At 42.6% G+C, this 24,943-nt stretch overlaps 1 protein-coding gene across 4 annotated transcripts in view; it reads right to left on the bottom strand.

The window, feature by feature from the left end:
• Window positions 1-449: 449 nt before the first annotated feature.
• PARD3 (par-3 family cell polarity regulator) overlaps window positions 450-24,943 on the bottom strand; it is a 568,363-nt gene continuing 543,869 nt past the window's right edge. For all 4 annotated transcript variants that reach the window (XM_035129016.2, XM_035129014.2, XM_035129013.2 and 1 more), the window contains 3 exons: window positions 17,067-17,187; window positions 11,829-11,956; window positions 450-1,314 (listed from right to left, as the gene is read on the bottom strand). In XM_035129016.2, coding sequence (XP_034984907.1) covers window positions 921-1,314; window positions 11,829-11,956; window positions 17,067-17,187 — 643 coding nt within the window. In that variant the 3' untranslated portion in view covers window positions 450-920. The remainder of the gene's footprint in view (window positions 1,315-11,828; window positions 11,957-17,066; window positions 17,188-24,943) is intronic.

Genomic DNA, 24,943 nt, shown 5'->3' on the forward strand with positions numbered 1-24,943 from the left:
CTCCCAAAAAATTAAGGACAAATCAAATTATCATGATGTATGGAGTAACTGGGCAATGTTTAATTTATAATTCTTCCTGGGGTTCATTTTTTTGTAATGGAATATAATAATTAAAAATCCCCACCAAAGTTGTTAAACCAAACCAGAGAGATATTTTTTCTCTCCACCATTCTACATGCTTCATGAAATAGCAATGTCCCTCCACTATTATTAGGCAACGTTAACTTACAAGGTTTTCACTGATAATATAACCTATATATGGTTAAGGTATAAGACAAATGCAACAAGGTCCCCAGGATATATGAAACATAACATTTTTTGCTTAGGAATGAGGATAAAGCTTTCTGATAGGACTCAAGAGTGAACGTGTAAAGTCAAAGAAAAACAGCATTTCAGCAGACAGACATTTAAATATTTATCAACTGTAAAACATCAAGGGCTAAAGATCACGAGTGAACATTCAACCTTACTGCTTACAAGTGATACGTACCCCTTTCCCTTAATCAAAGGTATGGCAATGCATCTTTTAATTAAAAACAAATTAATGATGTATGTTGGAACCAGACCTCACTGAAGCATTTAACACCTGACAGCAAAATGTAGTGAAGCAGACACTGATAGCACAGAACTGGGCTAGGACACTTGATAACTAAGACACATCACTTGCCTAGAGTATGATTGTCAAATGATGGAAAATCCTTCCATGATATAACACTTGTGACACAATGGCAAAGACATAAGGCCCTCTGATTCTTTGCCTATATTGCTAAAGGCACTGAAGCAGACAAGAATTCCTTAGTACCTCCTTTTTGTAAAAAGAAGAAGTAGTAGTTTCTCTCCCCACCCCCACCCCCCCAATACAAGTCTCTTCATACGAAAATGTTCCTTTATTGCATGGGACGTTGACGTTTTTCTTCGACTCAAGAATAAAATGGTCTTCCCTTTTCTGGCGTTTGCAATCTGTTTAGCCTGGCAACCTGAGATGGTGAAGGGGGTACATCATGTCTGAAAGGACCTTTGGGAGTGGCATAATTTGGGTCCTGAACTTTCTTATAGGAGTCATAGTTGCTGGACCCTTCAGAAGATGTCTTTTTTTTCAGCTGCTGCTCTTTCCGCCTCTGCTCTTGACGCAACAGCTCTTGAGTTTCAAGCATCACCCGGGCGTTGAAGCCATGGCCTCCCATGTAGCCGTTCCTGGAGCCCTGATAGCTGGAATACCTCGGGTTGTCTTTTGCACTTTGGAAACCTTCGCCCGGAGGATAGTTCTGCTCCCAAGAATCTTGAGACACAGAGCTTGCATTTTTCCGGCTTTGCCTGAAAATCAGAACAAGGTATGTTATACTTCATTATACTTATGGAAAACACTTGTTATATTTCTGGAAAACTTTTGTAGTTCTTTTATGCCTAAGTATGAGGCACTAAGGCAAGTCACTCATTCCCCATAGAATAACAAACAGCTGATCAATACTGAACATTGGCTATTGCTACTGAAGAGTAGTTGCTGGAGGAAGGTCTATCACTTCCATTATCTGCTTGTGGGTGGAGGGATTCCTGAAGGTAATTCATTGGCCAATGTGGAAAACTAGATGCTGGACTGAATGACCCCATAATCTAATTCAGTAGGCCTCTTTTGCCTCCTACCAACAACCAGGCCATAATTTGCCCTCTAAAGTCTATCAAGGTGGGTATCCTTCAGGAAGGACATAAGAACACAAGAAGAGGCCTACTGGATCAGACCAAAGGTCTGCTCAGCCCAGCATCCTGTTCTCACAGCAGCCTATGGGAAGTCCATGAGCAGGCACGAGTGCACTATTCCTCTCCCACTTGTGATCCCCAGCAACTGCATTTAGAGCTCTACTGACTCTGATACTGGAGGTGCTGTATAGTCATTGGGACTAGTCAGTGCCATTTTTCTAGAAAAAGGTGCACCACAAACATCTCCCTGTATTCTCTTACAATGGCAATGGTGCCTGCCTGAGAGGTGCCAGAACTCAGTTCTGGCGAGTTCCCACTGAAAAACTTATGACCAAGGAAGTCCTCTTCCACATAACCACACATAACACATCCGAAGATGAACTGAGTGTAGACCAGCAGGAATGCTGAACCATAATCAATATGATATAGAATTGTTGTCAGTTAATCACATGCAAAGGCGGTTTGTTGGGGGGGTTTGTACAAAAGATAGCACCAAGAGACCCAATGCATTTAGCTGCAGACATACTGTATTTCTTGACATGGGTCACAACCCAGCAGGGCTTAAGCATGTCTGATTGTGTGTTTGAACATGGCCACTCTCTTTCGTAATGGATTTGACCATAGATTCAAATGTTGAGCATGGCAACAATCCAAATAAAGTTACTTGTGACTCACCTATACTGATTAGCTGCTGACTAGCTGTTTTTCATTGAAAGGAAAGCAGGGTATAAAATTAAAGAAAATAAAGAAATGTATTTAAAGCAGAGTTAGCTTATTTTAGCTTTACTGGACCTTATATATTGTTCTCCAAATATATAGTAGCATACTTGCATACCCCCATATGCGTTGCATAAGTCAACACTCTTAGCACATTTCCTATCACATCACTTTTATTCATCATTGTGGAGGCACACCGTTTTCATGTTCCGTACATGTATTCCAGAATTTTAATTTCTGGCTTCTTACCTAACTATTAATGCTGATTTTCTCACATGTCAATACAATCACCCAGATAAAGCTTTTCTAGTTCTGTTAAGACTGCAGTATTGAAACTCCCCCTGCCCCTCTCCCAATGCCTAGCTATCAACTCCAAATAGCAGAAGAATCTGCTGGTTTCAGAATAAATTTGCCAGGGAGTGATGCAACATTTCAGGCAATATCACGTTGGAATCCCAGATGATGCTGCCAGCTTGGCAGGTGGTAGACTTATCCCCTTACAATAAAAGGTGTCTGCCATGTCTCTTTTGCTTAGAGTAACCAGCTATTCTTCCATTTACATGTGTTCCTTGAGGCATTACACTATAAATATTCACAGTTTGACAGCTAATACTGTAATAACAATTACAACTTTCAACAATAATGCTACAATAGACCTGGACATGGGAAATTAGTATGCAGGGCTTTACCAACCCTGATTGCCAAAGGTCTGTCTTTTGGCTTACAAAGCCCAGCATGCTTATGCAACTGCAGAGGAAAACTGTTTACAATATATATAGTATCAGAATATTCCACTATGTGGTATTTAAGCAAGCTGAGCCGAATTCAGACCAAGGGTGCCTCTTACTGTTATTACTGTCTAGTGGAACACATGAAGCTGCCTTGGACTACAACAGGCCATTGGCCCATCACTGTTGAGTTTCAATGGCAGCAGAAATGCTATATCTATCTGTACGTTATTGTGCTTGAGATAGTGAAATCTCACAATAAACAGTGCATGCATTAAGGACAAAGGGGTTTGTTTTGCGTACAGGAGTGGGGCCAGTCAGAGTGCAAAGAGAGGGAGAGGGGGAGAGAGTGTGTGTTAATGCACGTGAGCAAGACACAGAGATGATGGAAGTGAGAGATGAAATGGAGACAGACAAAAGTGAGTTAAAGTGCTAGCTTCATTGGGCTTGAGGTAAGTAAAAGAGTGTTGCCCTGAAACCACCAGCCCTTGCTGGCAATTCCTGACCCTCAAGCAAACAGGGCTGACTTCATGGGGGCATGCAGCTCCACTTGGTTCTGCCAATGTATGCACATGGACAGCCTCTTTTCTTCTATCTACCTCTCAGATGAGGGCAGGGAAAGTGGAGAAGATAAAGAGAGTATACCAATCCCCAATCTGTCAACATGTAGAGCTGGACAAGCCTCCAGAGAGAACAAGCAGAGAGTAGTTCAGAGTGAGATTGCACCAGTTCCTTCCCTTTTCATTCTAGATGGGTTGGCAAACTAAGGTCTGCAGGCTGAATCAGGCCCACTTGCCTTCTGGATCCAGCCCATGAACGGTCCGGGAATCTCTATGTGGATCACCAGTGTGCACATTTCCCTCTCCCTCCCACTGCAGCACCTCCTCCCTCCCTCCCTCCCTCCTCCTGGCTTCTCCCCACCCTGCCTAGAGGAGGAAGGGGGCTGGGCTTTGTTGGTGCCAGCAGCAGCAGCAGCAGTGCTCGAGCGGCCGCCATTTTAAGCAGCCCCTCTCCAGAGCCCTTTTGCGCTTGTGGTGCTCTTGCATCAATCCCCCTCAAAAAACCTAGTCTGGCCCCCACAAGGTCTGAGGGACAGTGGACCGGCCCTCTGCTGAAAAAGTTTGCTGATCCCTGCTCCAGATCAGGCACCCCCAAACTCGGCCCTCCAGATGTTTTGGGACTACAACTCCCGTCATCCCTAGCTAACAGGACCAGTGTCAGGGGTGGTGGGAATTGTAGTCCCAAAACAGCTGGAGGGCCAAGTTAGGGGATGCCTGCTCTAGATAGTTCCTTGTTTACCGGATTCCCCTTTACTCTCTCACCATAGGCAAAAAAACATAAGAACATAAAAAGAAACTGCTAGATCAGGCCCATGGTCCATCTAGTCCAGCATCCTGTTCACATGGTGGACAACCAGATGCCTGTGAGAAACTCAAAAGCAGGACCTGAGTTCAACAGCCCTCATGTCTCCTGTGGTTCCAAGCAATTGACATTCAGAGGCATATTGTCTCTGACAACAGAGGCAAAACACAGCCATCCTGGTTAGTAGTCACTGAGAGCCTTATCCTTCATGAATTTGTAAAATGCTGCTTTAAAGACACCCAAGTTGGTGGCCATCACTACTTCTTGTGTGAGTGAACTTCTACTGTTTCCATGTTGTCACCCAGGAGACTCTTGGGGGTCCCATGGACTGCAAGAAGATCAAACCTATCCATTCTGAAGGAAATCAGCCCTGAGTGCTCACTGGAAGGACAGATCCTGAAGCTGAGGCTCCAATACTTTGGCCACCTCATGAGAAGAGAGGATTCCCTGGAAAAGACCCTAATGTTGGGACCAGGAGAAGGGGACGACAGAGGACAAGATGATTGGACAGTGTTCTCGAAGCTACCAACATGAGTCTGACCAAACTGCGGGAGGCAGTGGAAGACTGGCGTGCTCTGGTCCATAGGGTCACGAAGAGTCGGACACGACTAAACAGCAGCAGCAGCAGCAGCAACAACAACAACAACCCCCCATCATTTAGTGATTTATTTAAAACATTTCTATCTCACCATTCAGTCCATCAGGAACTCTGAAGGCAACTTAATAAGAGCATCAATATATCAAACAAGTTAATAAAACAGAAAATAACCACCAAAAAATAGAAGATTTCAACACAAAAAGAAATGAAAACAGAGTCCATTGGAACTACATTTTCCAGGGCCTTTTCTTCCAGGGATACTGAGTTTTCCTATTACTGACACAACAGAAGGAAAGAAATATTGACGCTCTGCTACCAGGTAGATCTGGGACCTTGGATAATGCCAAGGAGAATTACAGGTAATTTATTATGCTTTCTCCTGTGGAAGATAACTCAAACCTTATAATATCACTGGTAGTTATGCAACATGGACAGGCAACTTTGTGACATTGCCATTTTACTTCCCTTTCCATCCACACAAAACAAAAGGCCATATTGTCAACACAAGCATGTATAGCACAATGAGATTTCTGAGTGAATATGGTGTGAATCATTCACTCTTTTATTTAAGTTCACATGAGCTTTCTAAAGCATCCAAAAACCTTTTTAACAGCAGGCTCCAACTTCGACAAAACTTTACTTTTAAACAGCTTCACATTGAAAATGACAATAGATTAAGCTGATTCACACCATATTCACCCTGCCTGTTAGCAATAAGGCAAGCAAGATTGGTTGGACTCTTTTAACACCACTTTTATGGGAAGATATCAGAAAAATGTATGAATTCTGGAAACAATTTATATTTATAACTGCATGAATGTAGATTATCCATGAAGCGAGGAAACAAAGACTGAAGTACTTATTAATTTGTTTGTGCACAGATGTTTTGTAGCATAGACCTTGAACAAACAGTTTCCCTTGAACTGAGAATATATTTTGCGGCTCTGCAGAAGGTTATTCCACAGTCCCCTGTAATTCATAAATGAAATAATAATGTACTACATGTTTTTCCCGACAAAAAAATTACAGTTTATCATAGACATAATTTGGGGAACTGCAAAAATGCAGTCATGCAGTAGTGATCTTCCCTTAATTGAGGAGGAAAGGAAAGCTCTGCTACATCAGTCTAAAAGTTGATCTGGTACAGCATTTAATCCCACAGTGGAACCAGTTCAACCAGTTGCCCCTGGGGCACCCACAAGCAGGGCAAAGAAGGCAATAATATCTGGCTGAGCATTCAGAGGCTTATAAAATGTCACCTTTTTGACTATAGACAAGGAATATGCAGGGAAAGCCCTTGAATAAACTACTCATTGACTTAAGGCAGCATTCCTCAAATTGGTGCCCTTTAGATATTTAGGACTATGACTCCCATCATCCCAGACCATTGGGCACTGCTGATTGGGGCTGATGATTGTTTTAGTCTAAAACATCAAGAGGGCACTGGGCTCCTGTGGTTTCCTTCCCCCATTCAAACCCAATTCTTACTGACCTCATCCAATCCTCCAATACATCAGTTCAATGAAGAAGAAGAAGAAAACACAAAATCAGCCTTTGGCTTTGATGAGAGTTGTTATTGTTAGATCAAAATTAAATGGAAAAACTCTCCCACTTGTTTTCCCCATCACTCTCAAGGACACCTGCTCTTTTCTAAACCAATCTTCCTTTTTTAAAAATAAAATATTTATTGAATTTTATAACAATTAATGATACAAATCTCATTCATCATGTTATTTACAATTATTTCCCCTCCCCTCCTCTGGACTTCCCTCAACTCCCCCTCTGCTGAGATATTTAGTTTTATTTACCGTATCCTGCTTTTCCTACACAAAAATAAAATCCCTTACCATTTCTCTAAAATATCTATTACTCAAATGAAGTTGTGAAAGTTTATTCAAATTTTCTAAACCAACCTTCCATTTTGCCTCAATATGCTTTATTTTCCCAAGACACTCAAATTTACTTTAAACATGACTCAAACAATCTCTGTCCCAAACCAGCCTCAATCATTCACCAAATGTCTGAATGCGTTAGGTGCAGCGCTTGGGTAGTCATGAGCAACCCTTTCCCTTTGGAATACATCTCCCTCCTGGACTCAAGACTGCCTGTGAGCACTTTCTGCTTATAAACTAAAGTATGTGTATAGACAGCACTTAAATATTAGAACCAATTAAATGTGTCAGAAAATTGGAAGTATCCCAATCTGATATAGCTTTTCATGGTAATCTCTCTATTCACTCAATTAATTCTTTTATGACATACATCCACATTATACATCCAAGATTCACTTTGTTACAAGCTATACAAGAAAGACTTCCCATTACCGCTACTTCCTCCTGTCAAGTTCATATTTATTTTCATTACATGAAACTATAATGCAGAAGAACCCCATAATCTCTAAAATTTTGGAACCCAGTTTTATGAGCTGTTACAGCAGGGCTATCACTGTCATCATTACTGACCTTTGACTGTGCTGGATGGGGCTGCTTTTGTCCCCCTCTCCACAGCAGCTAGCCAAGAAGTTTGAATGGCCTGAAGCATCTGCCAATACAGGCTAATCTCTTTCCAACTCACACCTTGGCAGCAGGAGGAAGGTGTACTTTAGAAACCCATTTGCAGAAATCTAAAATTATTTTTTCCTGTCTGGCACCATTTTAAAACACTCCCAGGAAGAGAAGACAACATTTGTAGTCTTTGTTTTTTATTTTCATTTATTAATATCAGATTTGACAAAAAATAGCTCAAAAACAGCTCAAATGTAAGGGCACTTCTCTCCAAGGAGCCTCGTTGAGGTTGCAATTTGTGACATTCACACAAGTTCTCTCTCACCTGGTATACAGTTGCAAATAACTATGTATGGCCTGTTCTACACTGAATGGGTCATATAACCTTTATACTATTTATCATTTCCTGGAAATCCTTCATTTTCCTTCTTTTGCTGTTTTTGATATACAGCGGTACCTCGGTTTTTGAACCTAATCCGTTCTAGAAGACCGTCCAAGTTCTGAAATGTTCGAAAACTGAAAACTCAATACAGAAGCCTTGATATGGAAGCCTTAATATGGAAAAAGCTCACTAACCCCCATAGGGAATAGTGAGGGTTGCGACCAGGCCTGGCAGAAATGACGGTGTGTGTGTGAAGGGGTGGGTTTAAGCTAATGGGAAGAAGATGATTGGAGAGCTGACTGTCGCTGGGGAGAATTGCATGTATCCAATTCTTGATTGACAAGGGGAATCCTTAAATAGTCAGCGTTTTTTAGGTTGAGCTCCTTCCTGCTAGTGATTCAATCTCCCTCCCGCCCACCTCCTTTTTTCGTTGCTGGTTTAGGATGACCTTGCTATGGCGCCGCCTGTATTCAGGGGTCAGTAGGAATTTTTTCCATCTGGCTGATTGGCTGTTCCCATTTGGTTTTTCACCTCCTGCTTAGCAATAGTCACAACTTGTTAGGTTGGCAGGTTAAGCTTTGGTTGATGAGTTTGGGAGGGGCATCACATGGAGGTGCATGCCCATCAGTGTTGCTCTTATAGAAGTATTCCGTTAAAGGAATCCTGGGGCTCCGGGGCTCTAGTCTTTACACCCCCGCAATGGTGCGGGGCTGGGGCCAATACAGAGCACGAGCCTTGGGGAACATTTCTGGTGGGGGGAGATTGCCTGGGCTCAGCTATCTCCTCCACCATGGGGTGTTTACTTGACTTTCCTAATGCAGGAAGTCAGAGCTGGTCCTATCCCACTGTGGGGCAGAAGATTAACCAAAGCCTAAGGCCAACACTCAAAATTAATTGTAATTTTTTTAAATAAAGTTGTGGCCAAAATTATGCCAAAAACAAAACCTAAAATAATGTGTCTGTCTGAGTTATTGGTGGGGAATTTCTGGGGGTCTTGGCTCGCAACTCAATACCGAAGCCACATGGCATGTTCGACTTCCGAGGCGTGTTTGAAAACCGAAGCGTTTACTTCCGGGTTTACAGTGTTTGAAAACTGAAATGTTTGTCAACGGAGACGTTTGAAAACTGAGGTACCACTGTAGTAGGATGTAGTGCTTTTTTCTGGGGGATACTCAAGGGTACTCAGTATTGGCACCTTTTTTCTAGAACAAAAGCACTGCTAGGATGGTTCTAGGAAATACTACCAAATTCTCCTCTGCATCCCTTACCATAGCAAAATACTCTGAGTCAGTACTTTGAACGAAGCAACAGATTTTTCTCCTTCCTCATGCTTCCCTTCCCTCTTTCAAAATGGCCTCTCTCTCTTCTCAAAACTTTGTCCAGCAAATACATCTGGGCGTATAATACGACTCCAAACGTTTCCAGTTAAAATATAGCGTTTGGGATATACTCGCCGTATAAGAAATACGACCCGGTGTATAAGTCGACCCCCGACCTTTGAGAAGATTTTCCTGGCTTAAAAAGTAGTCTTATACGCAGGAATATACAGTACTTGTGTACTTCTTCCTTTCTTTCTTTCCTTATCTTTTCCACACACACTTCTGTAGCCCTTAAGGCTTATCTTCATTGCTGTGGACAGACAGCCCCTCTTTCTCCTCACCTATTTTCTGCATCCTAGCTATGCATTTCTATACATTTCTGTACATGCTTTTAGAACTGACAACTTGTGGATTAGTTTTAACTCCTTTATTAGTTCTAAACTTCCCCCAGTAGCCCATTCTTAGGGTGTTGCTTATGAAAGTCTGTGCCAACTGATTCTGTTAACCAGTGCTTTTTTTCTGGGGGCACGCCCCTAAATGGCCTCATTAAGGGGCAGTATTTCAATATGAGTAGGAAAATGAGAGTACCCCCAAAAACACTTTTTTAAAGGAAAAAAAGCACTGCTAACATATTATGGGAAGTATGCTAATTCTCTTTGAATACAATAAAATTTCTTGATATTTATCTTTGTTGCCCTGAGCTGTGTACATTGTTGTTGTTGTTTAGTCATTCAGTCATGTCCGACTCTTTATGACCCCATGGACCAGAGCACGCCAGGCACTCCTGTCTTCTACTGCCTCCCACAGTTTGGTCAGACTCATGGTGTTGGCTTCAAACTGCGTACATACCATATACAGTGGTGCCTCACAAGACGAATTTAATCCGTTCTGTGAGTCAATTCGTTTTGCGAAAAATTTGTCTTGTGAATCCCATAGCAATGCACTGAATTTTTATTTATTTATTTATTTTGCCCATAGGAACACATTAATTGAATTTCAATGCATTCCTATGGGAAACCGCGATTCGCTAGATGAATTTTTCACAAAATGAATTCATCTTGTGAGGCAACCTCCGATCGCAAAAACCATTCGTCTAGCGAAAAATTCGTCTAGCAGGGCATTCGTCTAGCAAGGTACCACTGTATTCAAAGCACTCGACTTCCTCTAGTCTAAAGCATCTGCAGATTGCTTTAGGTGCTTGACAATGTAGCTCTGTGAGAGCTAAACGGCACTTCCTGGGATTCTATGGGAGACCTTCAAGCTGCACACTTTATAACAGAGGGTTCCTCTTAATCACGGGTGTCAAACACAAGGCCCGGGGGCCAAATCCGGCCCGCCAGACCTCGTCATGTGGCCCGCCGAGCGCCCCAGCCAGCGGGACCCAGCAGTGGGACCTTGCTGCTGAAGCGCCGCGCCAACAAAGTGCCGACAAACAGCTGGGGCCGGGGAAATGCTTTTTGCCCCTGGGTCCCTTCACGCTCTTTTCTGGCGCTGAATCAAGGTGGCGACCCCCCTCCCTTTCTTTCTTCCTCTCTCTCGTTCTTATTCTTTCTTTCCCTCTCCTTCCTTCCTTCTTTATCTCTGTCTTCTCTCCCTCTTTCTTTTTCTTTCCTTCTTTATTTCTTCTTTCCTACTCTTCTTTCTCTCACCTCTTTCCTTCCTCTCTCCCTCCTGCTCCCTCTTTTCTTCCTTCCTTCCTTCCTTCCTTCCTTCCTTCCTTCCTTCCTTCCTTCCTTCCGTCCTTCCCAACTTTCTTCCTCTCCCTCATTCTTATTCTTTCTTTCCCTCTACTTCCTTCCTTCTTTCTCCCTTTCCGTCTTCTCTCCCTCTTTCTTTTTCTTTCCTTCTTTATTCTCTTCCTTATTTCCTACCCTTCTTTCTCTCCCCTCTTTCCTTCCTTCCTTCCTCTCTCCCTCCCACTCCCTCCCTTCCTTCCTTCCTCCCTCCCTCTCCCTCTCCCTCTCCTCAGAAACATAGGATGCTGCTTTATACTTCTGGCCCTTAAACCCTGGAACCAGGAGAGCAGCTCCAGTGAGTCAACCTCAGCCAGTCCCTTTGGTGAAGGGTGGTGGCTCACTGGCAGAACATCTGTCCTGCATGCAGAAGGACCCCAGCATCTCCAGGTACTAGTAGCTCTGCAAAGGTCCTGCATGAAACCCTAGCGAGCCTCCACCACCCAGTGCAGTTACCAAAAATCATTTTTCAATCAATTGTACAATAATTGTACATTTGAATATCTACTTGCCATTATTCTGACTATGTTTCTGCTTTCAGAGCTAGTTATTACTTACATTATTACAAAAAAACAGTAATAATTGAATGCAGTGACAATGATTTATGATAATAAAGAGTGGACACATAGTCCTACAGATACAACCGGCCCTTTGAGGGTGACCAAACTGCTGATGCGGCCCCCGATGAATTTGAGTTTGACACCCCTGCTCTTAATAAAGAAGACACAACACTTTGAATAAACTGGCTCCAGGCACTAATTTGCCAGATCACCTTAGAAATTTGCCGTACCTGGGTAATGAACTGTATTGCCGCTGAGCTTGCTGGAAACTCTCCCTTTCTTCTTGACGCTGCTTCTGCATCTGAACCTCGACCGATACAGAATGCCTGCCACTCTGCGAGTATGACTTTGAACTTGGCTAGGATAGGAAAAGCAAAAAGTTCACATGGTGGTTTTTTTAAAACAACAACAACAATAATAGCATCCAGAATGATAAATAATACTATTTTTCTGTAAAGACACAATTTTTAAAATGCTTTCATTATCAACCAAAATGAACTGTTTAAGCCATTATTATTAATGTATTAATTTGTGAATCACCTTCAATATGTATGCTCCAAGACAATTTACAGACATACCCTTAAAAATACTGCAAAAACGTATTTGAGAGATAAACATGGCAGAAAAACTGCAGTAGAAGACATATTTTCAAGAGATTCCCCCCCCCATTATAAATGCTGTAGGTTCTTAAACTTGATAGATAAAATTTGGACTATCTGCAGGATTCTAGAAGTATGGAAAGGTTCTACCTATTTTAGGACAAGGTTATCATACAAATACCTATATGAACAAAGTCGAAGTGTCTGCATTTGTAGATAAGTCACTGAACACAGCTATGAGGGACTAAGTTGTTTTTGGCGCTGCTCAAATCAAGTGGCTGGCATATTTTATAGTCTTAGCTTTGAAGTCTGAGGAAACATAATGCAGCCATCTTGGTGAAGCTAAGCAGATTTGGGTCTGGTAAATGTATCAACTGAAGACCTGGGAACCTTGGTCTTGAGTTCCATGTTGGAAGAAAGGAAGGGTATTAGTGTACCAGAATAAATAAATAATAAAACACCCAAGGGCGTCGTGAGGCGCCGCGACACCCGGGGCGGCAAATTGCCATGCACCCGGGGGGGGGGCGCCGCGCCGCTACGTAACGATGCATGTGTCGCTACGTAACGACACATGCGTCATTACGTGGTGGGGTATCACCGCCCCCTCGTGCCTCCAAAGCCGCGCGCCTCCAGCTACAAACTCCAGGTAAAAAGCCCGCTCAGACTTTTTACCGGGAGGCTGGAGGCTCAGCTTGAGAATCGTGGGGGTGGGGGGGCAGACTGCCCCCATTGGCCCCCCCCATTGCGACACCCCTGAAAACACCACCCATGAAGAGTATGGCTGACTCCAATGTTCTTTTTAGCCACTAGAAGGGACTATGCCTAAATAGGGAGTTTTCAAAGCAATCTTTTGATTCTGCTGCTGCTTAAGGAGCTGACAGCTAGTGCTGCTTTGTCCCCTGCTGCTGTTTTTACCTTGATCATCGGTGCTTCGTTGGCTGGGTTATTGTAGTATGTATATTTGCATTTCTGTTTGTAATCGCCTCTGAGCAACTCTTTGCAGATATGGCAGACCCTTCTCAAGCAGGAGTGAACATTGGAGCCCTAACAGAGCTCTGGTATTGGCATGGTAGCAAACAGAATATGTCTGAGAAAAGATAAATCGTCACCCTAGGCTCACGGGTCTGAGTCATGTCCTCATCATAAACTATTCTGTCCCACTCTCTTCAGGAAGTGTCATTTTAAAGTTTCGAATAAGAGTGTCTGTATACATTAAAGCTACGGGACTGACTGCTTTGAGGACAGAAGTTCATTAATTATTGGCAGAGCAGATATACAAGCCCAGGAAGAAATGCCAGAACCCCACAGCACATCAGTAAAGGTTTTGCCAACAGGATCGTTGTAGAATAATTTGAAATGGACACCTGCCCACTATGATCCAAGAAAAGGCATGTGGACACAACCATCCATCAGGAACTGGAAACTGTGATTCAGGCAGAAGTCATTTTTATATGTCAGACATATGCAGCAAACCCGATCTCCTTCTTTCACACATACACTTATCTGTCTCTGCTTCTCGAATCCCAGCTCTTTAATACATATCTGTTATTCATCAAGCTCTGTAGATGGGAAATTACCTTCTTTGTTCAAATCAGGAGGAAAAAGCTCACTATCATCATGGATTTGAAGGACATTTATGGATGTCAACCTTTATTTATGCCCATCCAAGCTTTTCCTTTTCCGTGTCCCCTCCCTTTCATTTGGTGTCACAAACCTGTTCCCTCACGCTAATTCAAAACTTTTTAACACTTGCACAGCTGTGTTTTTCCACAGACATACTTGTAGCCAAGAACTCTGAGATAAAAAAGAGAGAGCATTCAAAGAATATGGTTGAAGTTTCCTCACAGTAAACCACTGGTGTTTGTGCGTTTTACCATTGTTTAGTATTCATTACATCTGGATGCATTTTGGGAAAAGCACCTCTCTCTAATTTTAAGTTAATACCCTGAAGTTGCATATGCTGCTTGAGAGATGGGTTTATTGTTCCTCAATGCTAAAACTATATTGAACACTCTCAGAATGGATGAGATCATAGTTTCATCCCTTCCCAGCACAGTGATCTTACCCAGATTGGAATACACAAGAGGGAGAAAATAATTCAAAGGTACAATGGACCTATTTCTCCAGAATTTGAGCATCTAAATGAATGTGTCTGTATAAAAGACACATGCGCAAGGAAGGAGAGAAAAGGGTGTGTGTGTGTGTGTGTGTGTGTGTGTGTGTGAGAGAGAGAGAGAGAGAGAGAGAGAGAGAGAGAGAGAGAGAGAGAGAGAGAGAGAGAGAGAGGTGCAGCTTAAATAAAGGAGCAGACCATCAGCCAAGGGAACAATAAGGCTCAGGATTAAAATTAATACATTTAACAGAATTACTGTCACTTTAAGCTCATTTACATGATCAGCCCAATGGGGAAGAGGCCCTCATTGTTGGTGAGGGGAAAGAGGGAAAAAAGAAAGGTCAGCGTTCTGACCCACAATTTAGGAAATTATTCCATTCCTGAGGTAATCAGCCTGTCATCTAAATAATTTCCCACTCATTCATTGTTGGAAAGTATAATGCACGCCAAGGTTGCTTGTTTAAAGTTGCTATGGTGTTTGGATAGAGAACATTTTGGCCCATGACCCTCAGTAGTTAAGTTCTCAAGTCCTCCTGAGTGCACAGTTTCCTCAGACAGGGTCCCCCAAGATCCCTTAACCGGTCAAATTCTGAGATGAAGCAGAAGAAGCCTCTACATAATGCCTGGCCCTTTTCTGGAACCCCGTACATGAAAATAAAAATAGATTACTGAGTTATCTTTACAAGGAAATAAAACAAGCATTTCATTAAATTAGTTCCTGGGAGAACCAAGCATATTTTATAACAGAGCTTTAAAAGGAAGCCCATATATTTTAAACTATATATATATATATAGAGAGAGAGAGAGAGAGAGAGAATTTTACCTAGAGTTGCAGAAGTAGCTGATTTAAGGGCAACATTTGTTGTCATTAGTTATGCTGGGGTTTAAAATAAACGCTTTTAAGGACACAAAAGTCAACTTGAATAAAAGTTGTATATGTTCTCCAGGATGACAAAATGATATACAGTACATATTTACAAAATATGAGGTTTATATTTATGACATAGCTCTTTTCTTTATGGCTAGAAATACAAGTCATCTCTCTCTGTATTTCTAAGGTAGCCTGGTGATGACATGGATGTTAAATCTTTTTTAAAATCTGCACAGAATTGTACTGCATACAGAGGATTTCATAGTCTATTTGGGACAATTTGGGTTTGTGGGGAACCTTTGGCTTTCCAGATGTTGCTGAACTGCAAGTCCAGTCATCCCTCACTATTGGCCATGCTTGCTGGGGCTGATGGGGATTGTAGTTCAACAACATCTTGAGAGCCAAAGGTTTCCCACATTGGAATTATACCATGGTTGAAGGTGCCCAAGGAATGTCTAGTATCAAAAGAATCTAATCATACACAGCATTCTGCTTCATGTGTCTTTTGCAGCTCAGCACGGCCAGCCAAGACATTTTGTTGCCAGAGGCAAAGGGCCAGGTTATGACCCTCCTTAGTCCATGTTTACCTACTGCACCCAATTGGACTGGCAACTGAATTTAAGTTCAACAATGGTGGCAGGATAGTATCTCCCAGTTAACCTGAGACAGCAGGACAGTTACAGGGTGCAGGGCAGCCCAGTTGGCATAAAAGGTTCTGTCCTCCAACAGAAGGGAACAGCTTGTAGGGGGAGAGGAGTTCAGAAGGAATAGCCAGGAGGCCGCCAGTGTTCCCTCACTGCCACGTGAGGCAGTTGCCTCAGTGTATCTAATGACAGAGCCAACCCACAGGCTCAGGTAGTGACCACGAGAACTACTGGCTTTTCAGTGGTGCCCCCCAATGGAAGAAATCCCTGTCCAGGAACATCTGTCAGAGACCTCCCTCTCTCCAGGTTTTCAGAAGCCTGATCAAAACATTCCTATTACATAAATCCTTCAATAGTTTAATTACTGATAGTGTTTATATGACATTTACATCCTCTCTCTTAATGGCTTATTGATTACGATTGGTGGTTTTAATTGCAACATTATTAAACTGGATTTTTTTAATGATTTAATGGAGCTGTGTTTTGTTATGTAAGCTTCCTTTGGGACCCTTTTGTATTAAAAAGAACAATACTGGTGATGGGGGGGGGGGAAGGCTTGCTATCTATGGGGGATTGGGAAAACTATGTGTTTCTGGACAGCTCTTCCTGTCTTGGCAAAATCTAGTTGCTGGTTCTATCTTTAATGCCCTTTTTAAAAGCACTCTTCAAGTGCAGTCCAACATAAATGCCTTAAATCCCTCCATATTTTATCTGAAACTGCACAGCTTACACAAGCAAAGAATCATGTTCTTGAAAATAGCGCATACACAACCCCCTCACAGGCATTAAGTGCAAGACAGATAAGCTAGTCTGCATTGATGTGACCCAGCTATGCCTTGTCACAGGGCAAACAATACCCTTTACACAATTGACAGATGGCAGAGCACAATACAAAATGAAATTAGGAATGTTGGGCCACAGATGGAGAAGGAAAGGGTCAGGAGTTTAAAGGTCACCAAGGACCTTGAATCAAAGTTGCATCAGCGATTAAGAATAACAACTGTAGTTTAGTTGTAGAGCACCAGCTTTGAATGCAGAAGGACCCCAAGGTTCAATCCTAGGCATCTCTAGGTAGGGCTAGAAGCATGATCTGTCTAAAACTCTGGAAAGCCATTGCTGGTCAGTGTGGTAAACAATAGCAAGCTACATGGACCAATGATCCAAGTCAGTATAAGGAAGCTTCCCATATTCCTAAGGACTTTGTGCAGCACTGCATATAGTGACCACAAATGAGCACTTACCCATGGTTGTTCAAAACTGTAGGTCCGCCTCCGATCTTCCACATCTTCATCTTGCTTTGCCTGTTGAAATTCTTGCCTTAGGCGTTGTATCCGATCGTGATTGCTGGGAGTTGATCTGTTACTAAGAAAGGAAGGGAGAAAAGAGATTAATACCGAAAAAAACAAGCAAGACCATTTTTCTTTTTCAGATACAAAACAGCTTGACTGAGTCGTATGATAATGAGCTGACAGAATGCTTACAGTCAAATTTCAAAGCCATATTCCTAGAACAGAATTATATGCAAAATGCTGGTGAGTCTTGTGGCTCACGGCAAATCTGAGAAGGCTAAAGAAAGCACTTTCAGTGACAGAGATGACCAGAACGCAACTGGGAAGAGTGGTGGATTATTATTATTTTTTAAGATGGGCTTAAGACATTGGAATAATTACTGCAACTATCCAAAAAGAACATTTATCTCTCTGTTAAGTGCTTATTTCTTTACCATATTTTAAGACTGCCTGTCAGCTGAAGATTCTCCATATTGAAATACAGCATCAAATATTGGTAATAAATCAGTTACAAGTACAATAGAAAAACAGCCAGCTGCAGGACAACAAATAAACCCATCCTTCCAAGACAGTTTTATCATGAGTGATAAAGTAAACTCTCATGTTTTTGTTCTGGGCTTCACACAGCCATCTGGTTTGCCATTGTGGGAAACACGATTCTGGCCTAGATAGGCCAGACACAGCCATAGAGTTGTCCTCCAGACATTGGTGGATGGCCAATGGTCAGGGATGGTGGGAGTTTGAGGCACTATGGAGGCTACTCCTTTCATTGTTTCTTGTATAACAGCCGCTATGTACAGTATAGTGATGGAAAACGGACACTTGATTGATTCTGTGAACTGGTCCTCGCCCAAAACAAATGGGCACATCCACTATTGTGTTATCAAGAGTATTTAAAAGACAGGGCTTAGGTTTTAAAAGAAGAGCACAAATAAATATTTCTATCAGGTCCTGTAATATTGAAACAACATGACAGATAATTGTTCACTCACTTCAGCTACTCTGCTGCTGTCAGAGCCTCAGTCCCACAGGGCTCCTCACTATTTGGAGACGGCGCTATTGGATTATTTCCCCCAGTCAATAGGATCCTGTCACCCTTTAGGTCTGTTTCTGACAAGTCCTTTGAACTGATTAGCTTGATAGCATTAAAAGGTTAATGGACATGCGGTACATTTCACCATGTGGAAACAAACCAGGGCATCAACAGAGATGAAGGCTGCACATATCCTTGGGAGGAAAACCCGCTGAAGTCAGTGAAATTACTTTAGCTTAAATACGCACAGAAGTCAGCTGTTTAAGGTCTACACAGTATCACCATTAGGTTATGTAAACCTTACTCAAGTTATGCAAAAATCAAAGTTTTCCGTGATAAATACTGCAAAGAAGCCACAAGGCTCACTCCAGATTGCTACGTAAGAATCTCCAGGCAAAGACCATTAGTAGGAGCACTCAGTAGGTCTACTAACTGATCTCCAAGCTTGCAAAGGCATTGTCCCCAAATACCAACATATATATTTCTCACAACTTCTAAAGTCAGCTAGGCAAACCCAATCCTAAAGACCTTTTGTCAGGGCTAGCATAAGAGGTATTATTATCATTATTAATTATTAATTATTAAATTAAATGTGCATACTGCCCTATACCCAAAGGACTCAGGGTGGTTTACAACATCAAATCACAACATAAAAACACAAAATACCTAATAAAAACAAAAACAACCCGATAATCGCAGCAATCTATTAATCCTTTGCCAGGTTACCATATGGGTTTACTGGGATGCTGCATCATGGTTTAAAAATCAAATAACTGCACAGTATATTCCAAGTCTGTATGAAAACTCAGCTGAAGAGTCAGGGTCCAGCCACAGCCAGACCCTGAACCCGAGGTCTCATTAGATGAGAAGTAATAATAATAATAATAATAATAATAATAATAATAATAATAATAATAATTTATTTGTACCCCGCCCATCTGGCTGGGTTTCCCCAGCCACTCTGGGCAGCTTCCAACAAAGATACATACATTAAAATGTCACACATTAAAAACTTCCCTAAACAGGGCTGCCTTCAGATGTTTTCTAAATGTCAGGTAGTAGTTGTTCTCTTTGACATCTGCTGGGAGGGCATTCCACAGGGCGGGTGCCACTACCAAGAAGGCCCTCTGCCTGGTTCCCTGTAGCTTTGCTTCTCGCAGTGAGGGAACTGCCAGAAGGCCCCTCAGTGCTGGACCTCAGTGTCTGGGCAGAACGATGGGGGTGGAGACGCTCCTTCAGGTATACTGGACCGAGGCCGTTTAGGGCTTTAAAGGTCAGCACCAACACTTTGAAATGTGCTCGGAAACATAGAGAGAGCACCACCTCCCAGTAAACAATAGCACTGCCAGTGGCTGCAGCAGCTGCCGTCGTGGCAGAGCCTTCAGACCCTGACATTCTAGCCACAGCACCAAAGGTCTTCCCTAAGTTTGTCTGGCCTTCTGGCCAAATATCAAATATACACTACTGGTGCAAAGGAGATTGCAAGCCAAGGTTGCAACTCTAGAGCTGCTGGTGAAATGCTAGCCAGTCGAATAAGGCTACTTTTTACATGAAACTATTTGGGAGAAGGGTAAAGCCTGTCTCGAATAGCCAGGAATGGTCAGATATTACATTGTCTGGGCCAGACGATTGCTGAAGCACCATCTTTCCCAAGGCTTTCTGGCAAGATAGTGTTTGTAGCCAACTGGCTGCTTAGGTTTGTAACTTATAAGCCTCTCCACAACTGGGTAAATGGACAGAAAGCCACAGGGCCGTCTTAAGCACATCCAGCGCTGTGGCGCAAAGGTCCTTCCGGCGCCCCCTCCCTTTCCCAAAAATTAGAACTTGGCGTCCCGGGAGCCAAGTTCTAAATCACCTCCTTTCTCACAACCCTCCGGATCTCATGCAACGGCTTTGTTGCTGGGCTGGGCTGGGCTGAGTTTGGCCAATGTCCTGTTCCGCTTTGGGGAGGGAGAAAAGCAAGAAGCAGCACGGACAAAGGAGGAGAAATGCAGAGCGTGCCTCTTTCATCATCCCCTTTGCAGAGGGAGAGGGGCGGGCCAAACAATGCCGCACTCCCCATGCTTCTTCCCCAGGGCAAATGTGGGTTTTTGCAACCAGAGGCGTTGCAACAAGGTCCTGGCGCCTACGACCCCATGAGCGCCTTCACCTACTGGGACTGCAGCTTGGGCTGCAAAGAGGAGGAAGGTCCCCTCGCGCCCACCCTCCTCCGGCAGGGCGCAGCTTGGCTTGGTCAAAGGGCAGGGTGGGCGGAGCTTTTTCTTTTTTCTTCAGATGCAGCATCCCTCTCCCTCTCCCTCGGCTGGCCAGCTGGCCGGTCCGCCCCTGCCTCCACGTGCCCGCGGAGTGCCCAGGCAGTGAGGGAAACTGGATCTCGCGCTCACGGCCAAGGGGATTCCCGTGGCCGAGGGAGAGGTGGCGGCGGAGCCATAGGGCTTGGTGGCTCCTTGCACCCCCACCAATGCTGGGGCGCCCCTGAGAGGCCGGCACCCTGGCGCAATGAGCCACTAGCCCCTATGGGAAAGACGCCTCTGTACAAAAAGCTGTGCAACTGAACTACTTCATGTTACAGGTAGGTAGCCGTGTATCTGAAGAAGTGTGTATGCACATGAAAGCTCATACCAATGAAAAACTTAGTTGGTGTCTAAGGTGCTACTGGAAAGAATTTTTTTATTTTGTTTGAACTACTTCATATTATTCAATAAACACAAAGGCTTTCAGTTCCATACTCAGCACTGATGTAAGTCAAGAACTGTTCCACTTCCTAAATGATGGGAAAACTTAAAGCAGGTTCATGTTCTCGTCTCTGATGTCTGCCAACTACACGTTGTTTAATGCACCCTCAGCAGTTCCATGAATGCCACTTACAACACATGAAATCGTCTGCATGGGCTGGAAAAGTGCAATGTAAGCAAAGCTCATATAGGCCAGAGCTGTCACATATTTTCAGTAACAAGAAGCCACAGCAATGGCAATGTTAAGAGTCTCAGATCGTTAAGCAATATCTCACTATGATGTCATGCATTGAAGTACAGAGTTGTAATCCTTTCAGAACGGACAGATTGTCAGTGTGATAAAGTGGATACAAGCAAGCTACTGAACAGGAATGACTAAAGCTTTGGGAAGGAGGGGGAAATGGTCTGAGAGAGGATAGGAAGGGGGGGAAAACATCTTCCAAAAGTATAAAGTCAAGCAGTAATATCATAAGTGCAACAAAAAGTTTAGCAGATTATCTAGAATTTGCCTACACCAAACCTGGAAGTAGGGAAAACACAGAAAAACAATGTCTTTTATGCTACTCCTTTTGACTTCTACGAAGGCACTAAGAAGCTTTTTTCTTTTGTAAAAAACAACTAATAAGTCAAATCAATAACAATAATAATTCATAATAATAACTCCATACAATCTATCTAGCTGCAGATGTCTACAGAAAATAGCTTCAACATGTGAATGGACTATTAGGTTTTTTTAACCAATGCAGCCCAATAAGCAAACATTTGAAACTCGTTCTGTTAACTAAACCCCTTTATGGTCAAATGGCACACTTGAAGCATTCAACTTATGTTTCTTTAAATAAATAAATAACTTGTGACAGATCTTTGTATCCACAGGTAGAATGGAAGAGAAACAAAGGCTGTTCCATTGAATTTTAAAAAGGTTGCCTCATTGACTATTAATGGCATTGTCCTCATTCTTCTGGCAACGCATTAAGCCTGCAGAATGTATGCTTGCCAAAGTTCAAAGCAAGCTGAGTGTATATTAAATTGGACCTCTCTTGTCATTGCTTGGGCAGGATGAAATAGGTAAAGAGAACACAGAGCAGTGTTAATCCACTGTAAAAGCTTTTGCTGTGTATAATGGAACTCAAACAGTTTCTCCTCCATCCCAAAAGTGTTTACTCAGTGCAGATGGGTCTGTCTGTAACAGAAGATGTTAACCTGCCACACATTTAAAAAAAGGTGCAGGCACACTCTGAAATGCTGTAGGAAACTATCCCGAAAAAGCGGCAAATATGTTTTCAAAAGGAGACTCTGCATTTTACCACGGTTTAATTACATAGTTTGGTGTGTTTACATACAATCAGAAGATAACAGACCGTGGAAGGCACCATGTAGAGCAGCCTTCACCAACCTGGTGCCCCCCGGGCATTTTGGGCTACGACTCATCAGCCACAGCCAGAGCAAGGAAAATGAATAGCAATGTAGAAAAGATAGAGCAGCATTTCAGTCAATGTATAACTGACTTGTGGAAATTTGTGCCGCAAGATGTGATGATGGCCACCAGCGTGAAAGGCTTTAAAAGGGAAATCCAGGATGGATAGATTGGCTGTCATTAGCAGTGGTGGCTGGGGCCCATGGGAGTGGAAAGCAGTAGGTGGAGCCAGAGCCAATGGCAGGCAGAGGCATCTCTTTCCAATTTGATCCCCATCCTCCTCCCACCAGCATTCTACAAAGGCAACACTTAGATTAAGAAGCAAGAAGCTGGCAATCAGTGTTGCCCCCCCCCCGACTGCTTAGAAGAATGAAGGCAGGCAGGTGGGGGCTGATTAGGGACAGGCTCAGATTGGTAGGACAGTATCCCATATGCTTTAATAGACCAGCCTCCACTGGCTATTAAGGGAATTCTCAGGGAATTTCTCATAATATTCTTTTCTTAGAAATTTCAGTCCAGCTCTTATGCATATCCTGCTTTTTAATGTATTTTTTTATTAAAGATTTCTTGGTTTACAATAGTATGTGCAATGTCTCTTTTTCAAGTTACATTTTCTACAGATCAGTTTCATTTGTTGAGACTTACATTAGGAAGAAAAGGGGGAAAGAGGTGGAGGGGCGAATGGTGAGTGGGGGTGGGATCAGATGGCGATGTTTCTATTTTACTTAATGTATGTGTGGGGTTTTGTGTCAGCGTCGCTTGTGCAGGTTCTCTTTGCTATTCGCTTGTGTTCCTTTGGTGGTGAGAGAGGTTGGGATTGGCCTAGGCGGGTGTGGTTGTTTGTTTGTGGTTGGCTGTGGTGGACTTAGTTTTTATGTGTGAGTGAGGCGGGTGGATGTTTTGGATCAGGTTAGCCATATTGATTTGTATGCTTTTGGTGGATTCTTGTCATTGTCTTGTTGGGCTGTGATGTGATAAAGGGGAGCCATACTGGGCTGAAGGCGTCTTCTTCTATTTGTCCCCGTGTCAGTTTCAGTTTATTGGTTAATTTTTCTAGTAAGACTGTTTGGGGCTTCTGGCTGGCTACTATTAGAAGCACCATGTTGGACTAGGTTGACTTTTGAACTGATCCAGCAGGTCTCTTAGATACTTATGTATGAAAGTTAAAAAATATTAGCAGCTGAGATTATCAACTCTCACAATTTTAAGTATCCCGAAGTCTTTGAAGTTACATGAGCTAGATTTTTTACATGATATATGAAATGATAATACAGTGAATTGTATCATTTTATTTTAAAGGTTTTACTGATTTATGTTCTTGACATTTTTTTCTTTTTAAAAAGCATCTGCTATCTAATAGGGGAAGCATGGTGTTTGCTTGGGTTAGGCCAAGAAAGGTACATAAACTAGCAGATAAAAAGTGCAAAAAGAACTGAGTTTTTCCTTTTTTTTAATGCTGTTTAGTCAATCCATGTACTTTCAACAAGACACATTAAGTTTGGAATTCATTTGTCTAGACCCGTCGTAGGCAACCTTGGCTCTCCAGATGTTTTGGAAATCCAACTCCCATGATCCCTAGCTAACAGGGCCAGTGGTCAGGGATCATGGGAGTTGTAGTTCCAAAACATCTGGAGAGCCAAGGTTGCCTATGCCTGGAGACTGTGCTAGATTTTTATTACTCATTATTTCCTCTGGAAACAAAGAATTCAAAATGCATGAAAGATTTAAAGGTTTCTAGAGAACAAATATCACTTACTAATATAGAGATAAGTACAGTTGTTTTAAAATCGTCACTTACTTCTGTCAGCAGATATCTAGGAGTTTTACATGCAACCCACAGATTCCCAGTTATAAACAACAACCCATGTGTTCAATAAGTGCGTGCCTGAATCCAATATTGTATCTAGCTGAAGTGTCAGAATATGTTGCCTCAAACTGATAATGCATGCAAAGTTTGTCTTTCTAACAAGGACAGTTTCTTCAAAGCTGAGCTGCATATTTGAACCATTTTACATATACTTTACCATAAGTACTTATTTTCACTATGTATGGGTATATAAAATTCCCCATTTGTTAGTTCACATTTGCAAGATGAATACCTAAAATATATCCTTTAATGCTTACACTCCCTTCCCATAACTAAACTCATGGATCAACTTAATGTGACAAAGCAGATCTCTTCACAGTCTACCTGGGTCATATATATGCACACAATGGCCAAATTTCCATTCAAAGGCAGCTTTAAAACCGGGGATACATGTCAGCTTGTGTGCACACGCATAAAATCAGCTTCTTAGGAAGTTTTCTGTCACTTTGACTTTACTTTCAGAACAGATTTGCCCATCACCTTGTAATGTGAACAATATTACGAGGAAGTTATGCCAATTCCCCAGAGCCCGCATTTCCTTTGGCTGATAAAATTCACTTCCCACTTTTGACACTGTGATTTGTTGTGCATTTCACACCAATTTCAATGTAGTAAATCATCACAAATTAAAAACACACAGCTCTATCCTCTGGGTTAAAAAGGCCCTCTCCAAAGCTGTTAATACAGCACTTTCTTTTGATGTGATAGCTCAGAGTCCTCTGAATGTTTTACGGCAAAGAGGGAGGTCACAAGCTACAGCACACTCCCCAAATAGTC

The sequence above is a fragment of the Zootoca vivipara genome, chromosome 12 (genome assembly GCF_963506605.1).
Source record: "Zootoca vivipara chromosome 12, rZooViv1.1, whole genome shotgun sequence".
Classification (NCBI taxonomy): Eukaryota; Metazoa; Chordata; class Lepidosauria; order Squamata; family Lacertidae; genus Zootoca; species Zootoca vivipara.